This window comes from Geotrypetes seraphini, chromosome 5, assembly GCF_902459505.1.
Source record: "Geotrypetes seraphini chromosome 5, aGeoSer1.1, whole genome shotgun sequence".
In the NCBI taxonomy this organism is placed as follows: Eukaryota; Metazoa; Chordata; class Amphibia; order Gymnophiona; family Dermophiidae; genus Geotrypetes; species Geotrypetes seraphini.
The window spans coordinates 188629847-188650695 of record NC_047088.1 but is presented as its reverse complement, the minus strand read 5'-3'; the positions used below and the strand labels follow the sequence as shown (position 1 = coordinate 188650695).

The following is a 20849-nucleotide window of genomic DNA, read 5'->3' as shown; positions in this document are numbered from 1 at the left end:
GCACTGCTTTCAATGCATATTCATTGGGGAAATCCTGAAAACCTGACTGGATTGCGGCCCTAGAGGACCGACATTGGACACCCCTGCTCTAACGGGTCACCAGACACAAAAAAGTTTTAAAAGGGTTAAAGAGTCAAAGAAAACAGGTACTTAGCTTCAGAGCAGTCAGGCAAAGTTCAGTTACACTGCTTCAAAACCAAAGTTATATCAGAGTTTTTTTTTCTTTTCAAATGACGGTTGTAATCCACATTAGCAAATTTTCATAACAAATTCTCAACAAGAGACATTTGTATAGCCTTGTTTCGCGGGAAACGCTCCGTAGTTAGAAAATTGTAAGGGTACTTCTCCTGATACAGCGTTTCCCATGAAACAAAGCTTTGCAAATGTCTCTTGTTGAGAATTTGTTATGAAAATTTGCTAATGAGCGTCCAAGCTGTTACTGCCATGACCAATGCTAAAAACGTTAGTGCAGCTTTGTAAAGCAGGGTTAAAATAAATAAATAAAAATTTTGGACCTTACATTAAGATGTCCAGGCAAAAGTTAAGGTGAATCAGAGTCATGGAAAGGATGAGTTTAAACTTTAGTCAAATGGCAGCAACATTCACTCATTATCCAACAGGCCTGAAATACCTAGGTAAGTTCTCTTTATCTGGCTCTGTCCAGTGATACCAACTTACGTAGTTAACTCACTGAATATCTCATTAAAGTTAACTTTAAGCAGAACGTCTGCCACTGAATAATTGTCCTTAAATGTTATATCTATTGAAAGAAAATATAAGGGACCTTGATAAGCATTAGCAGGCTGGGCTGCAAAATATAGGACACAGCATTGTTTTCTGTTCTCCAGCATCTCTCCTCTATCTCCTCCCCCCATCATGGTCTTCAAAATCCATTTCCTTCCATCCATCCTTCTTTTCTTCCCTCCCACCACCCCGATGTACATGGGAAGCAACACAGCAGTCAGCATCTATAAAAGATGCATTTTGGCAAGGGAATTGAGCATTTGTACATGCTCCACAAAACAGGAAATTAAGAAGGGGAAGGAGATAGCAGAGCCTTGAGCATGGACCTATGCTAGTCACAATACATTTTCGATAAATACTGACTGTCATGATATCACCCTGGAGAAAAGGAGGTAAGATATTAAAAACTTCATAGTGCAGGGCGCAGGTGGATGGAAAGAGGGGAAGGATGAGATGCTGAGCATCATAGTGGTGGGAAGAAGAAGAGAGAAATGCTGGGAAGTGGGGAAAAAATAGAGATGTTGGTCACTGGGGGGGTGGTAGGGAACAGAAGGATAGAGATGCTAGACACCATCGGGACTGGAAAAGGAAGGAGAAATATGCTTGATACTTTAGGGAGGAAAGTGAAGGAGAAGGATGCTTGATACTCTGGGGGATGGGAAGCCCTTGAGTCAAGAGCTACCCTTGGTTGGGGGTGTATACAGATGAAAGTTCTCCCAGGGCAACAGATACTCTTGGGCCCTTTGGGGACAGAGAAATACTTTGAGTAACCGAATATAACTCAGCTATGGAACTTGTTTGCATTGTTTTGTAATTGGCTTTGTAGATGGAAATTCTTTTTCAGTGTGGATTTTTTTTAAGGACTTATAAAGTTTACTATGTTTTAGAACTTTATATCCATTATCCTTAGAGGTTTAGCTTATATTACACCGGACCAACATTTTAAACATCAGTCACAATGATTGTAGATTCTATATTTTAACTGAAAATTCCTAATACAATGCAATGATGTAGAAGTGAGATTCTTTTTATGGTTACTCTTCATCATGCATAGTTCATAGCACTGCATTACTACAACTTACAAAAATGTCCAGATTTGTAGATATATTTACAAAACAATGAGCAATGCCAAAAATGGGAAACTCATATTCAGTCTGTTCATACTTTCTCTGTGTGAAGGCAACTGGATATAAACAAAGTCCCCATAAGTAATACGATAGTACTGAGGGTGTTTTCTACTGAGCAAGATCACTCCCCAGGCATGTATGCAATTCTTTTGTGCTCCTTATCTGTAAAATGTGGAAATGTGCATAAAAATCATGCAAGTGTGCAACTCTCCACAGGACACAAAGTCAGTATGAGAAAATATACCACAGGCTGAATATGTCCAGATATTTGGTCATTTATACAGCACAGGAATAAAGCAGAACCAAGGCTCATGCTTAGAACATAAGAATAGCCTTACTGGGTCAGGCCAACAGTCCATCAAGCCCAGTAGCCCGTTCTCATGGTGGCCATTCCAGGTTACTAGTACCTGGCCAGATCCCAAAGAGTAGCAACATTCTATGTTATCGCTCTTACCACAACCTCTGGCAATGCGTTCCAGAGCTTAACTATTCTCTGATTGAAAAAATGTTTTCTCCTATTGGTTTAGAAAGTATTTCCCTGTAACTTCATCAATTGTTCTCTAGTCTTTGTAATTTTTGACGGAGTGAAAAATCGATCCATTCTGGATTTTGTAGACTTCAATCATATCTCCCCTCAGCCATCTCTTTTCCAAGCTGAAGAGCCCAAACCTTTTTTTTTTTTTTTTTAGTCTTTCTTCATACGAGAGGAGTTGCATCACCTTTATCATCTTGGTCGCTCTTCTTTGTGCCACTATATCTTTCTAGAAATAAGGAGACCAGATTTGAATGTAATACACCAGATGAGGTCACACCATGGAGCAATACAGAGGTATTATAACATTCTTAGGCCCTCTTTTACTAAGATGCGCTAACTGATTAGCGCACGCTAAATGCTAATGCATGCATGTTAGTCTATGGACGCGTTAGCGGTTAGCGCGTGCTAATCGGTTAGCGCACCTTAGTAAAAGAGGGGGTTAGTCTTGTTAACCATCCCTTTTTTAATAATTCCTAGCATCTTGTTTGCTTTTTTGGCCGCTGCCACCACCGCCGCACATTGAGCGGAAGTTTTAATCATATTGTCTACAACAATACCTAGATCCTTTTCTTGGATGCTAACTCCCAAGGTGGACCCTAGCATACGGTAACTGTGATATGGGTTATTCTTCCCAATGTACATCACTTTACATTTGTCCACATTAAATTTCATCTGCCACTTGGACGCCCAGCCTTCCAATTTCCTAAGGTCTGCCTGCAATTTTTCACAATCCGCATGCGTTTTAACAACTTTGAACAGTTTAGTGTCATCTGCAAATTTAATCACCTCACTCGTCATTCCAATTTCCAGATCATTCATAAATAAGTTAAATAGCACCAGTCCCAGTACAGATCCTTATGGCACTCCATTGTTTACTCTCCTTCATTGAGAAAAATGGCCATTTAACCCTACCCTCTGTTTTCTATCCAATAACCAATTACTAATCCATAACTGAACTTTGCTACCTATCCTATAACTCTTTCATTTTCTCAGGAGCCTCTCATGAGCAGATTTGTCAAAAGATTTCTGAAAATCTAGATACACTATGTATATCAACCGGCTCGCCTTTATCCACATGTTTATTCATACCTTCAAAGAAGTCAAACAAATTGGTGATGCAAGATCTCCCTCGGCTGAACCCATGCTTACAGTTTAATCCTTGATTTTATTCATCCCCATTCCTCATGTCTGTACAGCCCAAAATTCTGAAACCTTATTAGCCAAAGCAGCTGTTGATCAGCATGACTAGAATAACCTCAGACCATTTTTAGCAGCCATTTTGGACAGCCAACTATCTGAGAGGAAAAAAAACCATATTTTTTATGTTTCTAAAGCATTTTCACTATTGTTTAAATCATTTTGCAGGATTAGTGCATGTCAGGGTCAGCTGTAACATTTCAAATCCTAGAATTCACAGTTTGTTGGCTATGACATCAATCTGAAAGTATACAGATCATTAATGCTTCTCTTTACTATGAAACTAAAGTGCCAAAGTTAGAATTACAGAATGAAACTGTAGATTCCAGTGCCTTTTCTAGGTACATAAAAGACTCAAAGTATGGATCCATAGTGGCCAGGCCTGTATGGTCTCTCCTGTCCTCTCCCACCCATACCAACACACAGAATGAACCCAAGAATGTCAAATTTGGTCTACACTACACAAGATCATTTAGGGGCCCTTTCACTTAACAGTAGTAAAAAGTGACATTATTGTGCGGGAATAATCCATGTGAGGATTCATGGGTAAAAACAATTTTTTTAAAACTTTTTGAATGGCCATATGCTAATTTTACCATTAGTGCATGGCCATTAGCGCCAGAACCTCTACTGCCACCTATTTTGTAGGCAGTGAGGCCTGATTTCTATAAATGGCACCGTCAGCGGTAGCCACCTAAGAAACAGCCGCCGATCACATGTCAATCATGCAACAGCGCTGTTTATAGAACGCTGTTTATAGAATTGCAGCTTCATGAAAGGTAGGCGCTAGAAATATAGGCCAGGGTTTTCAAGGCCTACATTTCCCGCACTTACCTTTTTTGTGAATCGCAGCTAAGGAGGCGTTTTATGCGGCCTAATGCCATTTCTGATGTTAACCATGCCTACAGTAGCATTAGGCATTGTAAAGCACCTCTGTAGCCATGCTGGTACATTTTATTGTTTTAAACACTATAATTTTTTTTTAATTGGTGCTTTGCACTTAAATTAGGCGTCTAACATAAGGCACTGTGTATAGAATATGGAGCTTATAATCGAAAGAGAAAAACATCCAAAAACCAGCCTAAGTCAGCACTTGGACGAACATTTCCCACATACGTCCAAGTGCCGATACTAAAAACGGGTTTTGGACATATTTCTAAACAACCTAGGCCTAGTGCCGCTGAATGACCAAAGCTAAATGGGGCATTTCGGGTGCAGTGTCGAGGGCGGGAGTTGGGCGGGATGTGGGCTGGCTTAGACTTAGTCGTACAGCATGTATAACTGAAAGTTATACAGCCCACGATCGATGGAACTTGGACGTTGTGACATGTAAAACATGGTCTAAGTCACAAAAAACCACCTAAAGTCACCAGATAAGCACTGAAAACACATAAAATAGACCCACACACACTACCCCAGTTATTCCCGATCCCCCCACACCCCCATAAAAATATTAATCACATCTTTAAAATTCAGCCTCCAGACCATCATCACCTGGCCGCCTAGCATAGGAAAGTCTAGTCGTCCAGCACAGAGGCGGCTTAATCCATATTGGGGGGTGGGTTAGGGACTCATGCACAGGAGGACCCATGCCCATAAGCCCCTGTAATCACTGCATTGATTAAACATGTGCACTCCCCTATACACCCCCAAACCCTTTTCTACTGGCATATAAGTGGCTCCTGCAGCCATAAGGGCTATTGGGATGGTAGATAAGTGGGTCTAGGGGATTCTGGAGGTGGTTTGGGGGCTCACCATGATCTATAAGGGAGCTGTAGTGAGGAGAAGGCATAGCACTCTTTTTGTGAAGTTCACAGCAGTGCCCTGTAAGGTATCCCACTATTTAGGTGGCATGTCTGGGTGTTCAGTCCATCACTTTACAGACCCCTCCCAGGTCCAACAGGGCTTGTTCTAGGCGTTTTGGACTTGGATGAAAAGTTAGATGAAAATGTGGTATAAAGATGGACGATTTAGCGACTTGGATGATCAGATCTGCAGGACGTATAATTAGACGATTTTCGAAAGTAAAAAAATTTTGGACGGATTTTTCGAAAATGTGTCCTAAGCTACTTTGGAGGACTTGCGAGTTGGACATAAATGGACTTAGATGTCCCTTTCGATTATGCCCCTTTATGGGTCTTAGGGCTCACGCACTAATCATGTTCTCAGTGGTTAGAGCATGGCAATGTAGTTGTACTAACCGATTAGCACAGAATAGGCCTAATGTCTGACCCTGGCCCACCCCCAGTGCTAAAAACTAAAATCATATAGAATAAAATATACCATGTTTCTGTGGTAGCCTGTTTGCATTCACTAACCTCACGTTAAGGACCCCCTCATCCTGGTCTTGTAGCTATCTGTTTAGTGGGCTAAGTATTACAGCTGTCTAGACAGTGCAAATGCTGATCATGATCCTGATACTGAAAATTCAGATTTAATTCCACCATGGTGGCTGCCATCTAAAAAAAACACTGCCTACCAAGCTGAATATTAGCCTGTAAATGTTTTAGGGTATGCTATTGAAACAAACGCATACTAACAAATACACATCCCTAGTGTGGGGGCCTATTAAGTAATGTGGCATTTGTAGTCTCTGATTCTGCCTATTTAAATTAATGCAGCAGGTTCCCTAATGCATCAGGATGAGGCTGGCAGAAATCCAGCTCTGGACTAAGATCTCCCTCCTGGAACTGAGTAACTTGGAGGCTCCGGAATCTGGAAATCATACGGAGGTGAATATGAATACCTTGACAATATGGAGGTGGACTGATTCTGCCTTGTCATATTTGGGTTTGTTATAAGGAAGTGCATCTATTCCAAGACCTGAAAACATATATAGTTTCAGTTTTCAGTATATTCATGAAGGTAAAAATAGCATGTGCATTTTTGTTAAACCATGCTGTCTTAACTCGAGTTAAAACAGCAAGAGAAGTGTGGTCTCAGTACTTAGGTTAGGAACCTGACAATATGGAGATTTTTTTTGGTAGTCAATGGAAAGTATGTTGCTATCTTGATCAGTTACAGATTGTGAGGTGATGGTTACTGACAAATATGGAGCTGTGTGGGAACCTCACCATTCAGAGTTAGTAAAGAGATAAACAGAATATACTCAAAAAGTTACACTTTCCATTTCTCTTTGCCAAATAAATTAGACTGTCAGTGAGCATAAATAACTGAACCATTCAGGAGAGTCCTAAAAGATCTAAAATCAAGAACGACAGCAAAAATTTGTGTATAAAGCAAAGGAAAAGATTCATTATCCCTTGCTCTATTACCGTCATTGTTGGACATCCCCAGGTAAATGGCTCAATTATTTTAAAAGGATTTTTAAAAAAGGATTGGTTATGAGTTAAAAACAAAAGGTCTGGGAACTCCAAACTGTCAGGCAAGAGCATATGGATTTTTTTAATGTAATTTTGGTACGTACAAAATAAATCATTGCTAAATAAGACTATGTACTTTACTTGGTTTTTTCTCCTTTAACAAATTAGACTGTGGAGCTGATACACTACGCTAGTTCTACAGACTGAATCACTAATAATAAAACCCTAAGCGTGCATGCGCATTACTACCTGCATGATCCCTGCCTCCGTGATCAGTAGCTCCGTGGCCGGCAGAGAAATGTTAGTGCGGGTTCAGTGCATGTGTATTCAGCGGTTTACGAGTGCGCACATGGCAGTTCACTGTGTGCCGGTTGCCCGTGATAAAAAAAAAAAAGGTAGGTAGGAGAAGGGGCACGATAAACAGACAGGCAGTGGGCAAGGACATTGACAGACAGACAGAAATAGAGACACACAATGAAAGACAGGTAGGTAGGAGTGAAAGACACACACAGAAGGGCTACTGCTGGACAGGGGGAGCAGGGAAGGGGTAGTAGAGGGGTGGTGGTGGACAGCTAAGGAGAGAGAAAGAAAGAAAAACAGACAGACAGCAGCCAAGGAGAGAGAGAGAGAGAGAGAGACAGAAAGAAAGAAAGACAGACAGACAGAAAGTGGCCAAGGAGAGAGAGAGAAAGAAAGAAAGACAGACAGACACATCTATTCTAGCACCCGTTAATATAACGGGCTTAAAGACTAGTAATCTCATTGTTTCCCTGAGTTACTCAGGGACTTATTTTTGTTGTTCACTTTTTACCTAAATGCATCACTAGTGTCAATGTGATGGGCAAGTGGTGGTCAAAATGATCAGAATGATTAGATAGCAGGAACTCAAAGCAGAGACATTAACACTTAGAGGGAAGTAATCAAACTGTTTTAGGGCACTTATTGCCGTTACTTGCTCCTCAACATGTGTTGAAGAGCTCTAACACTGTTTATGGTGCCCTAACGCAGCAATAGATTATCTTGTGTTACATAGCAATGAGATACAGAACATGCAAATGCATGTTACTATGTAAATGCTACAGCATGATCTTTTAGTGGTCTTGTAATTTTCCATTTGCTCCTTCACCACACTGTTGGATTTAACTTAATTTAATTTAATATTTCCCATTCCACTTAACCTAAATAAAAGTTCAATGGATTACATTGAGGTTCTACTGAGTCTCCATCTATTTTCTCCATAACCTCATGCTCTGAAACATAGAAACATGATGGCAGATAAAGGCCAAATGGCCTATCCTAACCATTATCTCTTTCTCTCTCCGAGAAATCCCAAGTGTCTAGACCAGGTCCTCTTGAATTCAGACACAGTCTCTGTCTCCACCATCTCTTCCGGGAGACTGTTCCATGCGTCTACTACCCTTTCTGTAAAAAAGTATTTCCTTACATTACTCCAGAGCCTATCACCTCTTAACTTCATCCTATGCCCTCTCATTGCATAGTTTCCTTTCAAATGAAAGAAACTCGACTCATGCACATTTACATTATGTAGGTATTTAAACGTCTCTATCATATCTCCCCTCTCCCGCCTTTCCTCCAAAGTATACAGATTGAGATCTTTAAGTCTGTCCCCATACGCCTTATGTCCTCCTTGTTTCTTTTCACAGGTATTTTTATCTCTTTATTTGTATTCTTAGATCCATAGAAGAATATTTATTAATGGCACTCAAAATTCAGTGCTGGAAAAAAAATCAACACTAAGCCATATATATGGCAATATTGGTATCATATATAGAATCCAGTATAGTGATGCTTATTGATTTTCTTGAATGAGAACATTTCATCATCCTTTTTCATCCAGTTTGTATATATCTATATCTACAGTATCTATATCTATATAGATCAGTGGTTCCCAAACCCTGTCCTGGGGGACTCCCAGCCAGTTGGGTTTTCAAGATATCCCTAATGAATATGCAGGAAAGAGATTTGCATATCTGTCGCTTCCATTATATGCAAATCTCTCTCATGCATATTCATTAGGGATATCTTGAAAATCCGACTGGCTGGGGGTCCCCTAGGACAGGGTTTGGGAACCACTGATATAGATGATGATCTGATATTATTTAATTCAACACACAGAAGATAAGTTTCAAGTTATTCAGTATTTGATAAACTGCCTATCATTGAACATCTAAGCAGTAAACAATATTTTAATTAGGGGAGTTAAAGGAAATAGAACTTGAAATTAGGAGAGGGACAGAGAAAGGGAATGAAAATGGAAAGACAATAATTGATAGTCTCTATGTAACCATGTAAAAGGGCAATAAAATGGAAGAATATTATATCTTACTAGTCTTTAAGCCCGTTACATTAATGGGTGCTAGAATATATGTATGTCTGTCTTTCTTGCTGTCTCACTCCCTGCCCTCGTGTCTTTCTTCTTTTATTTCTGTCTCCCTCCCTCCTATTATTTGTCTTTCTTTCTATTTGTCTCTCTTTCTGCCCCCTATGCAGCATTTATCTCCCCTTGTCCACTTTCCTGTACAGTAGCCATATCAGCATTCCCTCCCCCTCCATTTCCTTGTGCATCAGCATTTCCCCCCTCCCTACTTCCCTGTGCAGCATTTTACTCCCTCGGGCTAGAATATGTGTGTGTGTGTCTTTATTTCTTTCTCTCTCTGTCTCCTTAGCCACTTTTTCCTGTCCATTCTCCCTTCTTTTTACCTCCCCTGTGTCCACGACCACCCCTTCACTACTCCCCTTATCCAGCAGCAGCCCTTCTCCCTTTGTTTTACCTCCCCCCTGTCCATCAGTACCTCTTCCTTCTCCCCCTGTCCAACAATAGGCATCCCTTCCTTTTTCCCCCTGTCCATCATCACCTCTTCCTGCTCCCTCTGTCCAGCAGTAGGCCTCCCTTCATTTCCCCCCCCCCCGTCCATCAGCATCTCTTCCTGCTCCCCCTGTCCAGCAGTAGGCCTCCCTTAATTTTTTTCCCCCTGTCCATCGGCATCTCTTCCTGCTCCCCCTGTCCAGCAGTAGGCCTCCCTTAATTTTTTCCCCCTGTCCATCAGCACCTCTTCCTGCTCCCCCTGTCCAGCATTAGGCCTCCCTTCATTTTTCCCCCCCTGTCCACCACCACCTCTTCATTGCTCCCCTTATCCAGCAGCAGCCCTTCTCCCTTTGTTTTACCTCCCCCTGTCCATCAGCACCTCTTCCTGCTCCCCCTGTCCAGCAGTAGGCCTCCCTTCATTTCCCCCCCTGTCCATCAGCAGGTCTCCCTTAATTTCCCCCCCTGTCCATCTGCACCTCTTCCTGCTCCCCCTATGCAGAGTTTTTTAATTACTCGGATAGAGTCCTTGCGGCCCCCCCTTCCCTTCCCTTGTAAGTCGGCGATTCAAGAAGCCTGTGCAGCAGTCTTCACACGCTGCTTCGGGTCCTTCTACTGCGCTTATTTGCTCTGCCGCGTCTCTGATGACATCATCAGAGACGCGGCAGAGCAAATCAGGGCAGTAGAAGGGCCTGAAGCAGCGTGTGAAGACTGCTGCACAGGCTTCTTGAATCGCCGGGTAGGTATTCGGGTCAGCGGCAAGGGAAGGGGGGGTGAGCGGCAAAGAACTCTTCTGGCCTGTTGCGGAGGGCGGCCCGGCTCGATTTATTGATTCGTTGGGGGGGGGGGGGAATGCGCTGTGTTGGGGGGAAGGGTAGGCAGACGCGGGGACCGTCCAGTTCGAGAGAGGAGCCGGGGGTGAGAAAGGCCGCCGCAGCTATGGAAATTTTTTTTTAATTTGAAAGCCGCCGCCGGGGCCGCGCATGCGCAATTGTTTTTTCCGCGACAGCTCAGGGAACACGTTTTTTTTAGTGCGCATGCGCGGCTTACCATTTTATTATATTAGATAGATAAAAAGGGGAAACTTAATCAAAGGCATCATTGTACAGAAATGTTTTCAAGGCCACTTTGAATCTTTCCTGAGAGACCTCTAGTCGATGGAAGGAGGGCACAGTATTTCAGAGGGTTGGTCCAGTCACTGAGAAAATACTTGGGCATATAACATCTTAGGTGATAAATCACTTAGATGGGATACCCAGGAGGTTCTTGTGCATCAAGCAGAGAGCACGAGATGGATTCTAAGGGCTCAATGGTCAATCTAGAAAGGATAAAGCATGAGACTGTCAAAGTTTGAAACCAAAAGCAACATCTTATAGGTTAGTCAATATGTAATAGGAAGCCAGTAAAGGAGTATCATGGTAAAAGTAAAATGGCAGAATGTCGAGCAGTATACCAAGACTGCTAAAAAGAAAAAACAGAACGTTAGTGATTATTTGAAAAGAAATGGACAATAAACTGAGAATATTACTCCTTTGTATAGGTCCCCCCATGTGACTAGATCTAATCTGCAGGAACTGTTTGGAGGCTATTTGCCAGTGGTTGTTCTAGAGCAGTGTGTCACAAACTTTTTCGAGCTACGGCACACTAAACATAGTGACCGCAGCTCGAGACATCTGGAAGCATGCAAACATAGATGTAATGCTGTCCCACACATGTGTGATGTCATCATGTTGATGTTCACGCATGCCCGATGGCCCTCCAGACAGGTCCTGAGCAGCCAATGGGGGGAGCCAGAAGAGAAGATGAGCGAAGGAAAGGTGTTGGCGCTGGCTGATTGCCTCAGGATATGCCTCTTGCTGAGAGAGGCCTATCCTATAAGCAGTCAGCTAGCGCCGGTGCCTCTCCTCCTCCCAGTGTCTCACGGCACACCTGAAATCTCAGGAGGCATACAGTTTGCAATGCTCTGTTCTAGAGAGAAATGTGCTGAGATCACAATATCTGTGAAATGTTATATTCACATAAATTTCAGCAGGTACTGGCTTTGTTTCCTCAAGGTTATAACCTCTTGCTTCAAACCCATATTACAGCATGCCTGGGAGATGAATTGGTATGCTCAGGGCAGATATCGGAAGACATCTGGACTCCAGCAGAGGAAGTGAAAAATAAAGAAAAAACTTGAAAGGGAAAAAACAGATCAAAAGCACATGCTTTAGATGGCTGCTGAAGAGAAGAAATACTGGCAGCTATCCCTGCACCATCCAACTGAAAATTGGAAAGAAAATCTGCCAGTCCCGAGTCAAGCAGACACTAGCATCAGATTATCATTATGTAAGAGCATCAATGCCACGTTGACACCAAGGCTTTTCAACCTAGTCCTCAGAACACACCCAACCTGTCAAGACTTTAGGATTTCCACAGATTATGCATGAGATAGGTTTTCATATAATGGAAGCAGTGCACGCAGATCTGTCTAATGCATACTGTGGATTGAAAATCTGACTGGCTGGGTGAATCCCAAAGACTAAGTAGAGAACCCCTGGCCTCAACTAACCACAGCTATGACTGAAGAGCTATTGCCATGTGTCTAGCAAAGAATGTTCAGGGGTCTGAGAATACCACTATGTGGTCCATTATCCAACACTGGTACCTTCTCACTCCTTTATGGCTTCTACTCCATCCAAGTCACACAGGAGACGCTGTGTGTGAAACCTTCATGTTTATCTACTGTACATGTTTCTATAAGAGATGGATGTCTATATTTTGCATTCTATCATACTACAAAGCAGCTACCAAGGCTAGAGGGTAATTGAAAGCAGTGGAACATAGCTGCTGTACAGGCTGGCCGACGTCGGTGGCTCTAAAGGGCAACCCATGAGGTAAAACCTCATTTAGGTTTTCTCATACAAAAAGAATAATAATAATAATAACTTTATTTTTCTATACCACCATAGTCAGTCGACTTCTAGGTGGTTCACATTAAGAAAAGGCTAGACATTCAGCGAATTACAAATGCATGAGGGGGAAGTTACAGGAGAAAAGGGTTGTAGGGGAGGGAAAGTAAGGTGGGGGTAGGAATTGCCTGAAGAATTGCTTAGAGGTTTGAAGGGGGAAAAAACGTAGAGAGCGCGGAATGGTCTATTTAGATGATGAATTTGTCAAACAGGGCGGTTTTGATAGATTTTCGGAATGCATGGTAGGTTTGTCTGGTTTTATTTATGTAGTTTCCCAGCCAGGATTGTTGTCGGTTAGCTTGGAACATGAAGGTTCTGTCAAGGTAGGATTTGTATTTGCAGCCAGTAATATTAGGATAGGCGAAGATGTTTTTGTTTCTGGTAGTTCATGTGGGGTTGTGTAGAGCAAAGTGTGCTTGGAGGTAGGAAGGTGCTAGGCCCCAGATTTGCTTGAAGCAGATGCATGCAAATTTGAACTGAATTCGCGCTTCCATTGGTAGACAGTGCAGTTTTTTTGTAATATGGGCTAATGTGGTCTTGTTTTCGCAGTCCGAAGATTAAGAAAACTGCAGTGTTTTGTACTAGTCTGTTTTTTTTATTGTTTTTTGTGGGATATCCAGGTAGACGATGTTACAGTAGTCCAGGGTGGATAGGATCAGCGATTGCACCAGTAACCTGAAGGATGTTGTGTCAAAGTATTTTTTAATAGTCCTTAGCTTCCATAGAGTATAAAAGAATTTCTTCACTGTTAAGTTTGTGTGGTCAGCCATGGTCAAGTGTGTGTCGAGTGTGACACCCAGAATTTTTATGGTTTTGGAAATCGGATATTCATGGCTGTTTATTTTTAATGATGTTCTCGTTATTTTGTCATTGGGGCTTGCTAAAAAGACTTTTGTTTTCTCTGTATTTAGTTTCAGTTTGAAGTTGGTGGTCCATTTTTCAATTTCTCTCATTGCGTGTGAAAGGATGTCTATAATTTCAGTTGAGATGTCATTTAAGGGGATTAGGATGGATATGTCGTCTGCGTATATGTAGTGAAGCAAAGTACCAATTTGCCTCTGGATACCAAGCTTACTTGTGAAAGATTTTCCAACCATCCTTTCAAAATGGATGGGAGGCACTACAGATAGTGTAAGGAAACAGATGCATGACTAAAAGGCTGGCAAAATACAATAGTACAAAGTTACAACTGTGAACATTTCCTCACTTCCTCTTACTATAAGTTGTCAAAATTGAGGACATCCATTCAATAGCATCAGTACTGGGGTAACTTTCTGGCTACTCTTTTTACCCATAGACTTGACACAAGGGGACGCAGTATTTCAAATTGAAGGAGGTACTGTATATAGTTGAGTGCTTCCAGGTCTTCATGAAGACTTGTACTGTTACTATTAAAAAATGAGTGCAACAGACCTAACAGCTTCCATATGAAGGTGTCAACACACATGGAATTGGTCATTTCACAGCTTCCATGTCTAAGTAGCACCACTTCCACATGTAACTATTCCATTTTACAAACCTACATGTGCAAGTGAAACTAATTAAGAAGTGATGCTACAATTTTCACCGCAAAACTCAAATCTATAGGAAAATATTTTCAGATCAAACATTTTCAGATGTTGGTGAAGTCCTTGATTTTGTCCAGATTAGATTGGTATTGGTTATCTGTTCCAAATCTCTTATAAATCATTTACAACTGGTCCAAAATCCAATAGAAAGGTTGATATTTGGTTTGTGGAAATCAGTATATTTGCAACCTTATAAGAAATTTCACTGGCTACCTTTGGAAGCTAGATTAAAATTGAAGCTGGGAGTTAAAGTTTTTAAGATCTGAACAGGTAAAGCTCCTAGTTGTTTGACAAATTTGGTAATGTTATTGCAAGGTCCCCTCACCAAATATCAAACAAGAAATATTTTCAATTAAAATGTCCTATTGTTAGAAAGGTGAAATCTACTAGACAGTTTTTTCTGTCTATTCAATACCAGTTGTCTAAATTCTGGGCACTATTTTTGGTTTTTAAAGCTTCTAAAATCCTAGACCTGTTTTAAAAATGAGTAAGGGTCAAAAAGGTGCCCAAATTGACCAGATGACCACTGGAGAGATGAAGGCATGACCCCCCCCCCCCCAGTGATCACTATCCCCCACCCCACACCCAAAGATGTGAAAAAAAATCCAGTACATTCTAGCCTATATTACAGCTTCAGATGGTCCAACAGACAGCTGAGCAGAGCAGAGCAAAGGGGTACTCTAGGTACTGCAGTGAATATCACATTTAAAAGTCCCAGGTACACATCACTATAAACTGCTTATATTGTTTAGTGAGCTCTACAAACCCACCCAAAACCTACTGTACCTACATAAAGATAACATCTGCAGGCTTAAGGGCTATTATTGTGGTGTACAGATGTGTACAGAAAGTTTTGGGTTGATTTTGGAGGACTCATCATACAATATAACAGGTTATAGTAATGTGTTCCTGGGACTTTTATATGCGACATTCACTACACTATGCACTAGAGTGCACCTCTGCTCTGCTCAGATGTCTGTGTGGCCAGTTTGCTAAGAATGCTGGCTGCTTGGACGTCCCAATAGTTTGTTTTTGTGAATTTTTCATTTGGACATCTTTGTATTTGAAAATGGCTCAAAAAGATAGATATACTATGGGCCAAAATGCCTAGATCGGTCATTAAAAAAAAAAAAAAAGATATCTTGCTGTTCTGAAAATAGACATTTTCCCTACTGAATTTCTGGACATTTTTCTCAAACATCCAAACTTAGACTTAGACATCCTATCAAAAATGCCCCTCCAAAAATGCCTTTGAATTAACTTGGAAATCTGTATGCACAGTCCCTTTGTAAAATATAGAATATGGGGCTCATAATAATAAAAAAAAATATGTCTAAAAACTGGCCTAAATTGGCACTCGGACAATCAGTGAGACAAGTCATCCAAGTGCCAATAATCGAACCGAGTTTTAGACGTATTTAAAAATGATCTAAGCCTTCAAAGTGCTGCTGAATGACCACAGCTAAAAGGGGCGTTTCAGGAGGAGTGTCGAGAGTGGGATTTGGGCAGGACGTGGGCCGTCCTAGACTTAGTCGTACTGTATGTATAACTGAAAGATTTACAACACTGCCAAGACAGAACTTGGACATTGTGAGTTAGGTCAACTAAAACCAGGTCTAAGTCCACAGAAGGTATCCAAAGTGACCAGATAAGCACTGCAGAAACAAAGTACAGACTCCCACATACTGCCCCAGTGATCACTGACCCGCCCCCCCCCCCCATAAAAATCATAATAACAACTTTACATATCTGCCTCCAGAACATCAGCACCTGACAGCCTGGCATAGGAAAGTCTAGTAGAGCTGTACAGAGGTGGCTTAAGTGGTCTTGGGAGTGGGTTAGTGAACCATGGAGAGGAGGACCCAGGCCCATAAGCCACTCTAATCACTGCATTCATGGTGAAAAATGTGCACCCACAAAAAAAAAACCCAAACCCTTTTGTACTGCCATATAAGTGGTTCCTGCAGCTATAAGGGCTATTGGGGTGGTATATAGGTGGGTCTAGTAGATTCTGGGAATGTTTTGGGGGGCTCACCATGACCTATAAGGGAGCTGTAGTGAGATGTATATGTGGGACCCTTTTTGTGAAGTTCACAGCAGTGTCCTGTAAGGTACCCCACTACTCTGGTGCCATGTCTGGGTGTCCAGTCCATCACTTTTCTGGCCCCTCCCATACCCAAAAGGTCTTTTTCTAGGCGTTTGTGACTTGGACAAATTTTTGGACGAAAATGGGGTATAAAGATGGATGACTTAGCGGTCTGGGCGATCAGATGGCTAGATGTAGAGTTGGACAATTTTCGAAGAAAAAAAAATATGTTGGATGTATTTTTCGAAAATGGACCTTTTCCCATGTCTGACTTTGGGCGACTTGCGACTTAGGCCCAAAACGGACTAAGACGTTTCTTTTGATTATGCCCCTCAACATGTATAAATCTTAGTTCACCCAAGCCATGATGAAAACAGCCCCAAATCATATTTTTACACATATATTCAATATACGTGTGTGAAAGTCATTATTACATGTGTTTATGCTCATAAAATAATGGCCTAGACAAACTAGCCTGCCTTAAGCAGTACACAGGCCCAACCGAGCGGATTTTGGAGTTGCAAAGAATTAGGTAAGGGCTGGTTTGGAAGTCAAAATCTACAACACTTTTTTAGTTCCAAAAACAGTATTTCACTAGCACCTCAAAACCCTGACTTTGTCACAGTTCAAAATAATATCAGCAGCAACATTGCTCAAGCACATTGAGGGTCTAAGTAAACAGCTTTGAACCTTCTGACTCTGGTGCTCTGCTTTCTTCAAGGGAAAAGAAAAACTTCTTATACGTAAATGGTTCTTTTTACCCTTCAGCCATCCTTGGCTCAGGTTTTCTCCTCAAGGGAATAGCCCAGTATCCACTGGAATATATGGCACATATACTATCTTTTACTGCTTTTGCCACTTTTGAATTTCCACTTTTCATTCACTTGTCATTTTAGACATTTCTTGGTCTAAAGCCTAACTTAAGCCTAACTTTAGCCTATCTGAAGCCTAACTTAAGCCTATCTGAAGCCTAACTTTAGCCTATTTGAAGCCTAACTTAAGCCTACCTGAAGCCTAACTTTAGCCTATTTGAAGCCTAACTTTAGCTTAACTTTAACATAACATAAGAACATAAGCAGTGCCTCCGCTGGGTCAGACCTGAGGTCCATCGTGCCCAGCAGTCCGCTCACGCGGCGGCCCAACAGGTCCAGGACCTGTGCAGTAATCCTCTATCTATACCCCTCTATCCCCTTTTCCAACAGAAAATTGTCCAATTCTTTCTTGAACCCCAATACCGGACTCTGTCCTATCACGCCCTCTGGAAGCGCATTCCAGGTGTCCACCACTCGTTGGGTGAAGAAAAACTTCCTAGCATTTGTTTTGAATCTGTCCCCTTTCAACTTTTCCGAATGCCCTCTGTTTTTTTTTTTAATTTGTTGAAAGTTTGAAGAATCTGTCCCTCTCCACTTTCTCTATGCCCTTCATGATCTTGTAAGTCTCTATCATATCCCCTCTAAGTCTCCTCTTCTCCAGGGAAAAAAGCCCCAGTTTCTCCAATCTCTCAGCATATGAAAGGTTTTCCATACCTTTTATCAGATGTGTCGCTCTCCTCTGAACCCTCTCCTTATCCTATCCATATCCTTCTTAAGGTACGGCGACCAATATTGGACGCAGTACTCCAGATACGGATGCACCATCGCCCGATACAACGGCAGGATAACTTCTTTCGTTCTGGTTGTAATACCCTTCTTGATTATACCTAGCATTCTATTCGCTCTCTTAGTGGCCGCTGAGCACTGTGCCGTCGGCTTCATTGTCATGTTCACCATTACTCCCAAGTCCCTTTCTTGGGTACTCTCATTCAATAACATCCCTCCCATCGTATAGTTGTACCTCAGGTTTCTGCTTCCTACATGTAATACTTTACATTTCTCAACGTTGAACTTCATCTGTCATCTCGTCGCCCATTCCCCTAGTTCAGGGGTAGGGAACTCCAGTCCTCGAGAGCCGTATTCCAGTCGGGTTTTCAGGATTTCCCCAATGAATATGCATGAGATCTATTTGCATGCACTGCTTTCAATGCATATTCATTGGGGAAATCCTGAAAACCTGACTGGAATACGGCTCTCGAGGACCAGAATTCCCTACCCCTGCCCTAGTTTGTTCAAGTCCCTTTGTAATTCTTCGCAGTCCTCTTCGCTCCACTAAATAGTTTGGTGTCATCTGCGAACTTTATTATCTCGCACTTCGTCCCTGTTTCTAGATCATTTAGCCTACCTGAAGCCTAACTTAAGCCTACCTGAAGCCTAACTTTAGCCTACCTGAAGCCTAACTTTAAACCATACTACTGATCATTCATAACGCTTTCACTCTCCAGGTCTTGTGATCTAACATAAAGCACTACTAGGCCCTACTGCTTATTGCAGTAGTATGGGATTCTAACCACCCAAATTAAATTGATGTAGCAAATCCTTCCCAAGATCCCATTCAGGTTGTACAGCATCAATTGATTTGCTACAGTTAATTCCACTGTGGCAATATATGGCTTGTGGCACTATCCACATTGCCACTACCAGAAAATACCATTTATCTGGCAGCTTTATTCTTCCTGCTGCCGCAGTGCATAGTCATTGATCATTAGCACACTTCACTCCACAGCTGAACCACCTTTCTTTGGAACAAAACTTTTTTTATTTTAATTTTTATTAAATTTAACATAATTTACAAGTATAAACTACTTGATATAGAAATATAGAATCATGTTGAAGAAAAATAAAATCATTAGGCATTGAACACATAAATGAAAAATCATAAAACTTGACTCTTCCTTAGACCCCAATAAAGAGGAGGAAAGAAAATAGAGAAATTATTGAGAGTAAAATTAGAATAATATGCAAAAAAAAGAAAGAAAGAAAAGGCTTAAACACTAGAACCCGGTAGGAACAAAACTTTTAAGTGCTTTTACTTCTCTCTCCAGGAAGCCTTTTCAAACTTTCACAATTTAAATTTCTATCATGATTTCAGAAAGACTATTATCATGGCAGTTAACTTCCCAGTGACAAAAATAAATATACGCAAGCATTAACTGGCATTTCATTGTCTGAGCTTATTTCCATATTATTTACCTGTGCACTTACTTCAGGAAATTCTACCTCATTTCCTGGTGCTTACCTATCCTTGGTCCAACTCTGTGCTTCAGGTAGTGTTTTCCCCATGGGTATTCCTCTTAGTTGTTTGTTCAAGCTCTGCTCTGCTTACTTCTTTGTTCCTAGCACACTGCTCTGCTTAGTCTTGCTCAGGTGGTTAAGGGATGGCTCCAGAGTTAGCTGCTTCCTGATTGGCTGAGGTTTCTCCTGTGTTATAAGTCTGTTTAAACCTGTTTGCTGCCTGAGATTTGGTGTATGCTTAATGTTCTGACACCTACACTAATGAGAGCATTTTTTTCTGCACTAATTGATGCTCATTCATATATACTAGGGATGGGGCAACTGGAAATTTCAAGAGAGAAGAGGCCTAGTTTCTCTAATCTCTCGCTGTACGGCAACTCCTCTAGCCCCTTTACCATTTTAGTTGCTCTTCTTTGGACCCTTTCGAATAGTACCGTGTTCTTCTTCGTGTACGACGACCAGTGCTGGACGCAGTATTCCAGGTGAGGGCGTACCATGGCCCGGTACAGCAGCATGATAACCTTCTCCGATCTGTTCGTGATCCTCTTCTTAATCATTCCTAGCATTCTGTTCACCCTGTTCACCGCCGCCGCGCATTGCACAGACGGCTTCATGGACTTGTCGACCAGTACTCCTAAGTACTTATAGAATAAGGCCTCAGTGCGCCTAACTTGGGTGCCAGCATTTATACCATGTTTCAAGAGGCATAAATACTGACACCTAGGAATCAGTGCTAAGCGTGATTCTATAAAGGACTTGAACAACTTATAGAATCATGCTTAGCACCAATTTTTCCACACAGAAGTTAGAGTTCCATTTATAGAATTCCCCCTTATGTCATTACAGGAGCAATTTCCTTCTTTTCACGCAGACCACTCAATCCACGGTTCACCTGCATCTTCATAGGTCAAACCCAATATTCAAATATTTTTACTTATATTTTTATTATCCTTTTGTTTTGTCAATCTTTCTATTTTTATTTAGTAGATCATTCAAAGCATTTTTTTGCTTAGCTTAAAACAGAAGGACCCGCTGCCAACATGGGTCATGTATTGCCATTGGCCGCAATGTAAGCACTATTTTCAAAGAGGCTGCAATCTTTCCTGATAGTGCATGTATGTGCAATAGTTTGCACATGTGCAATGGTTCATACACGTATGCACTATCAGGAAAACAAATGCAATCTTTCCAAAATGGTGTCCCTTCTTTGCAAGCAGCGTGCATTATCATCAGCAAAAAAATAAAAAACAATACATAAACTGTCACTTTTTTCTTGTTCCTTTCCATTTGTCAACAACATGAGGTTTTCCATGTTATTGCAAATGACATGGTCCATTAATAATATATGAAAAAACGTTCTGTGGACAGAGTGTCTCATAAGTTCTTT

At 41.5% G+C, this 20849-nt stretch overlaps 1 protein-coding gene across 4 annotated transcripts in view; it reads right to left on the bottom strand.

The window, feature by feature from the left end:
- PDE1A (phosphodiesterase 1A) overlaps window positions 1-20849 on the bottom strand; it is a 428052-nt gene that overhangs the window by 322992 nt on the left and 84211 nt on the right. Inside the window, exon 1 of one of the 4 annotated variants that reach the window (XM_033947140.1) lies at window positions 19467-19559. The exons of 2 other annotated variants lie outside the window; for them this stretch is intronic. In XM_033947140.1, coding sequence (XP_033803031.1) covers window positions 19467-19510 — 44 coding nt within the window. In that variant the 5' untranslated portion in view covers window positions 19511-19559. Of the gene's footprint in view, window positions 1-19420; window positions 19560-20849 lie in introns of those variants that run through there. One more of the 4 variants, XM_033947142.1, reaches the window with a different exon arrangement.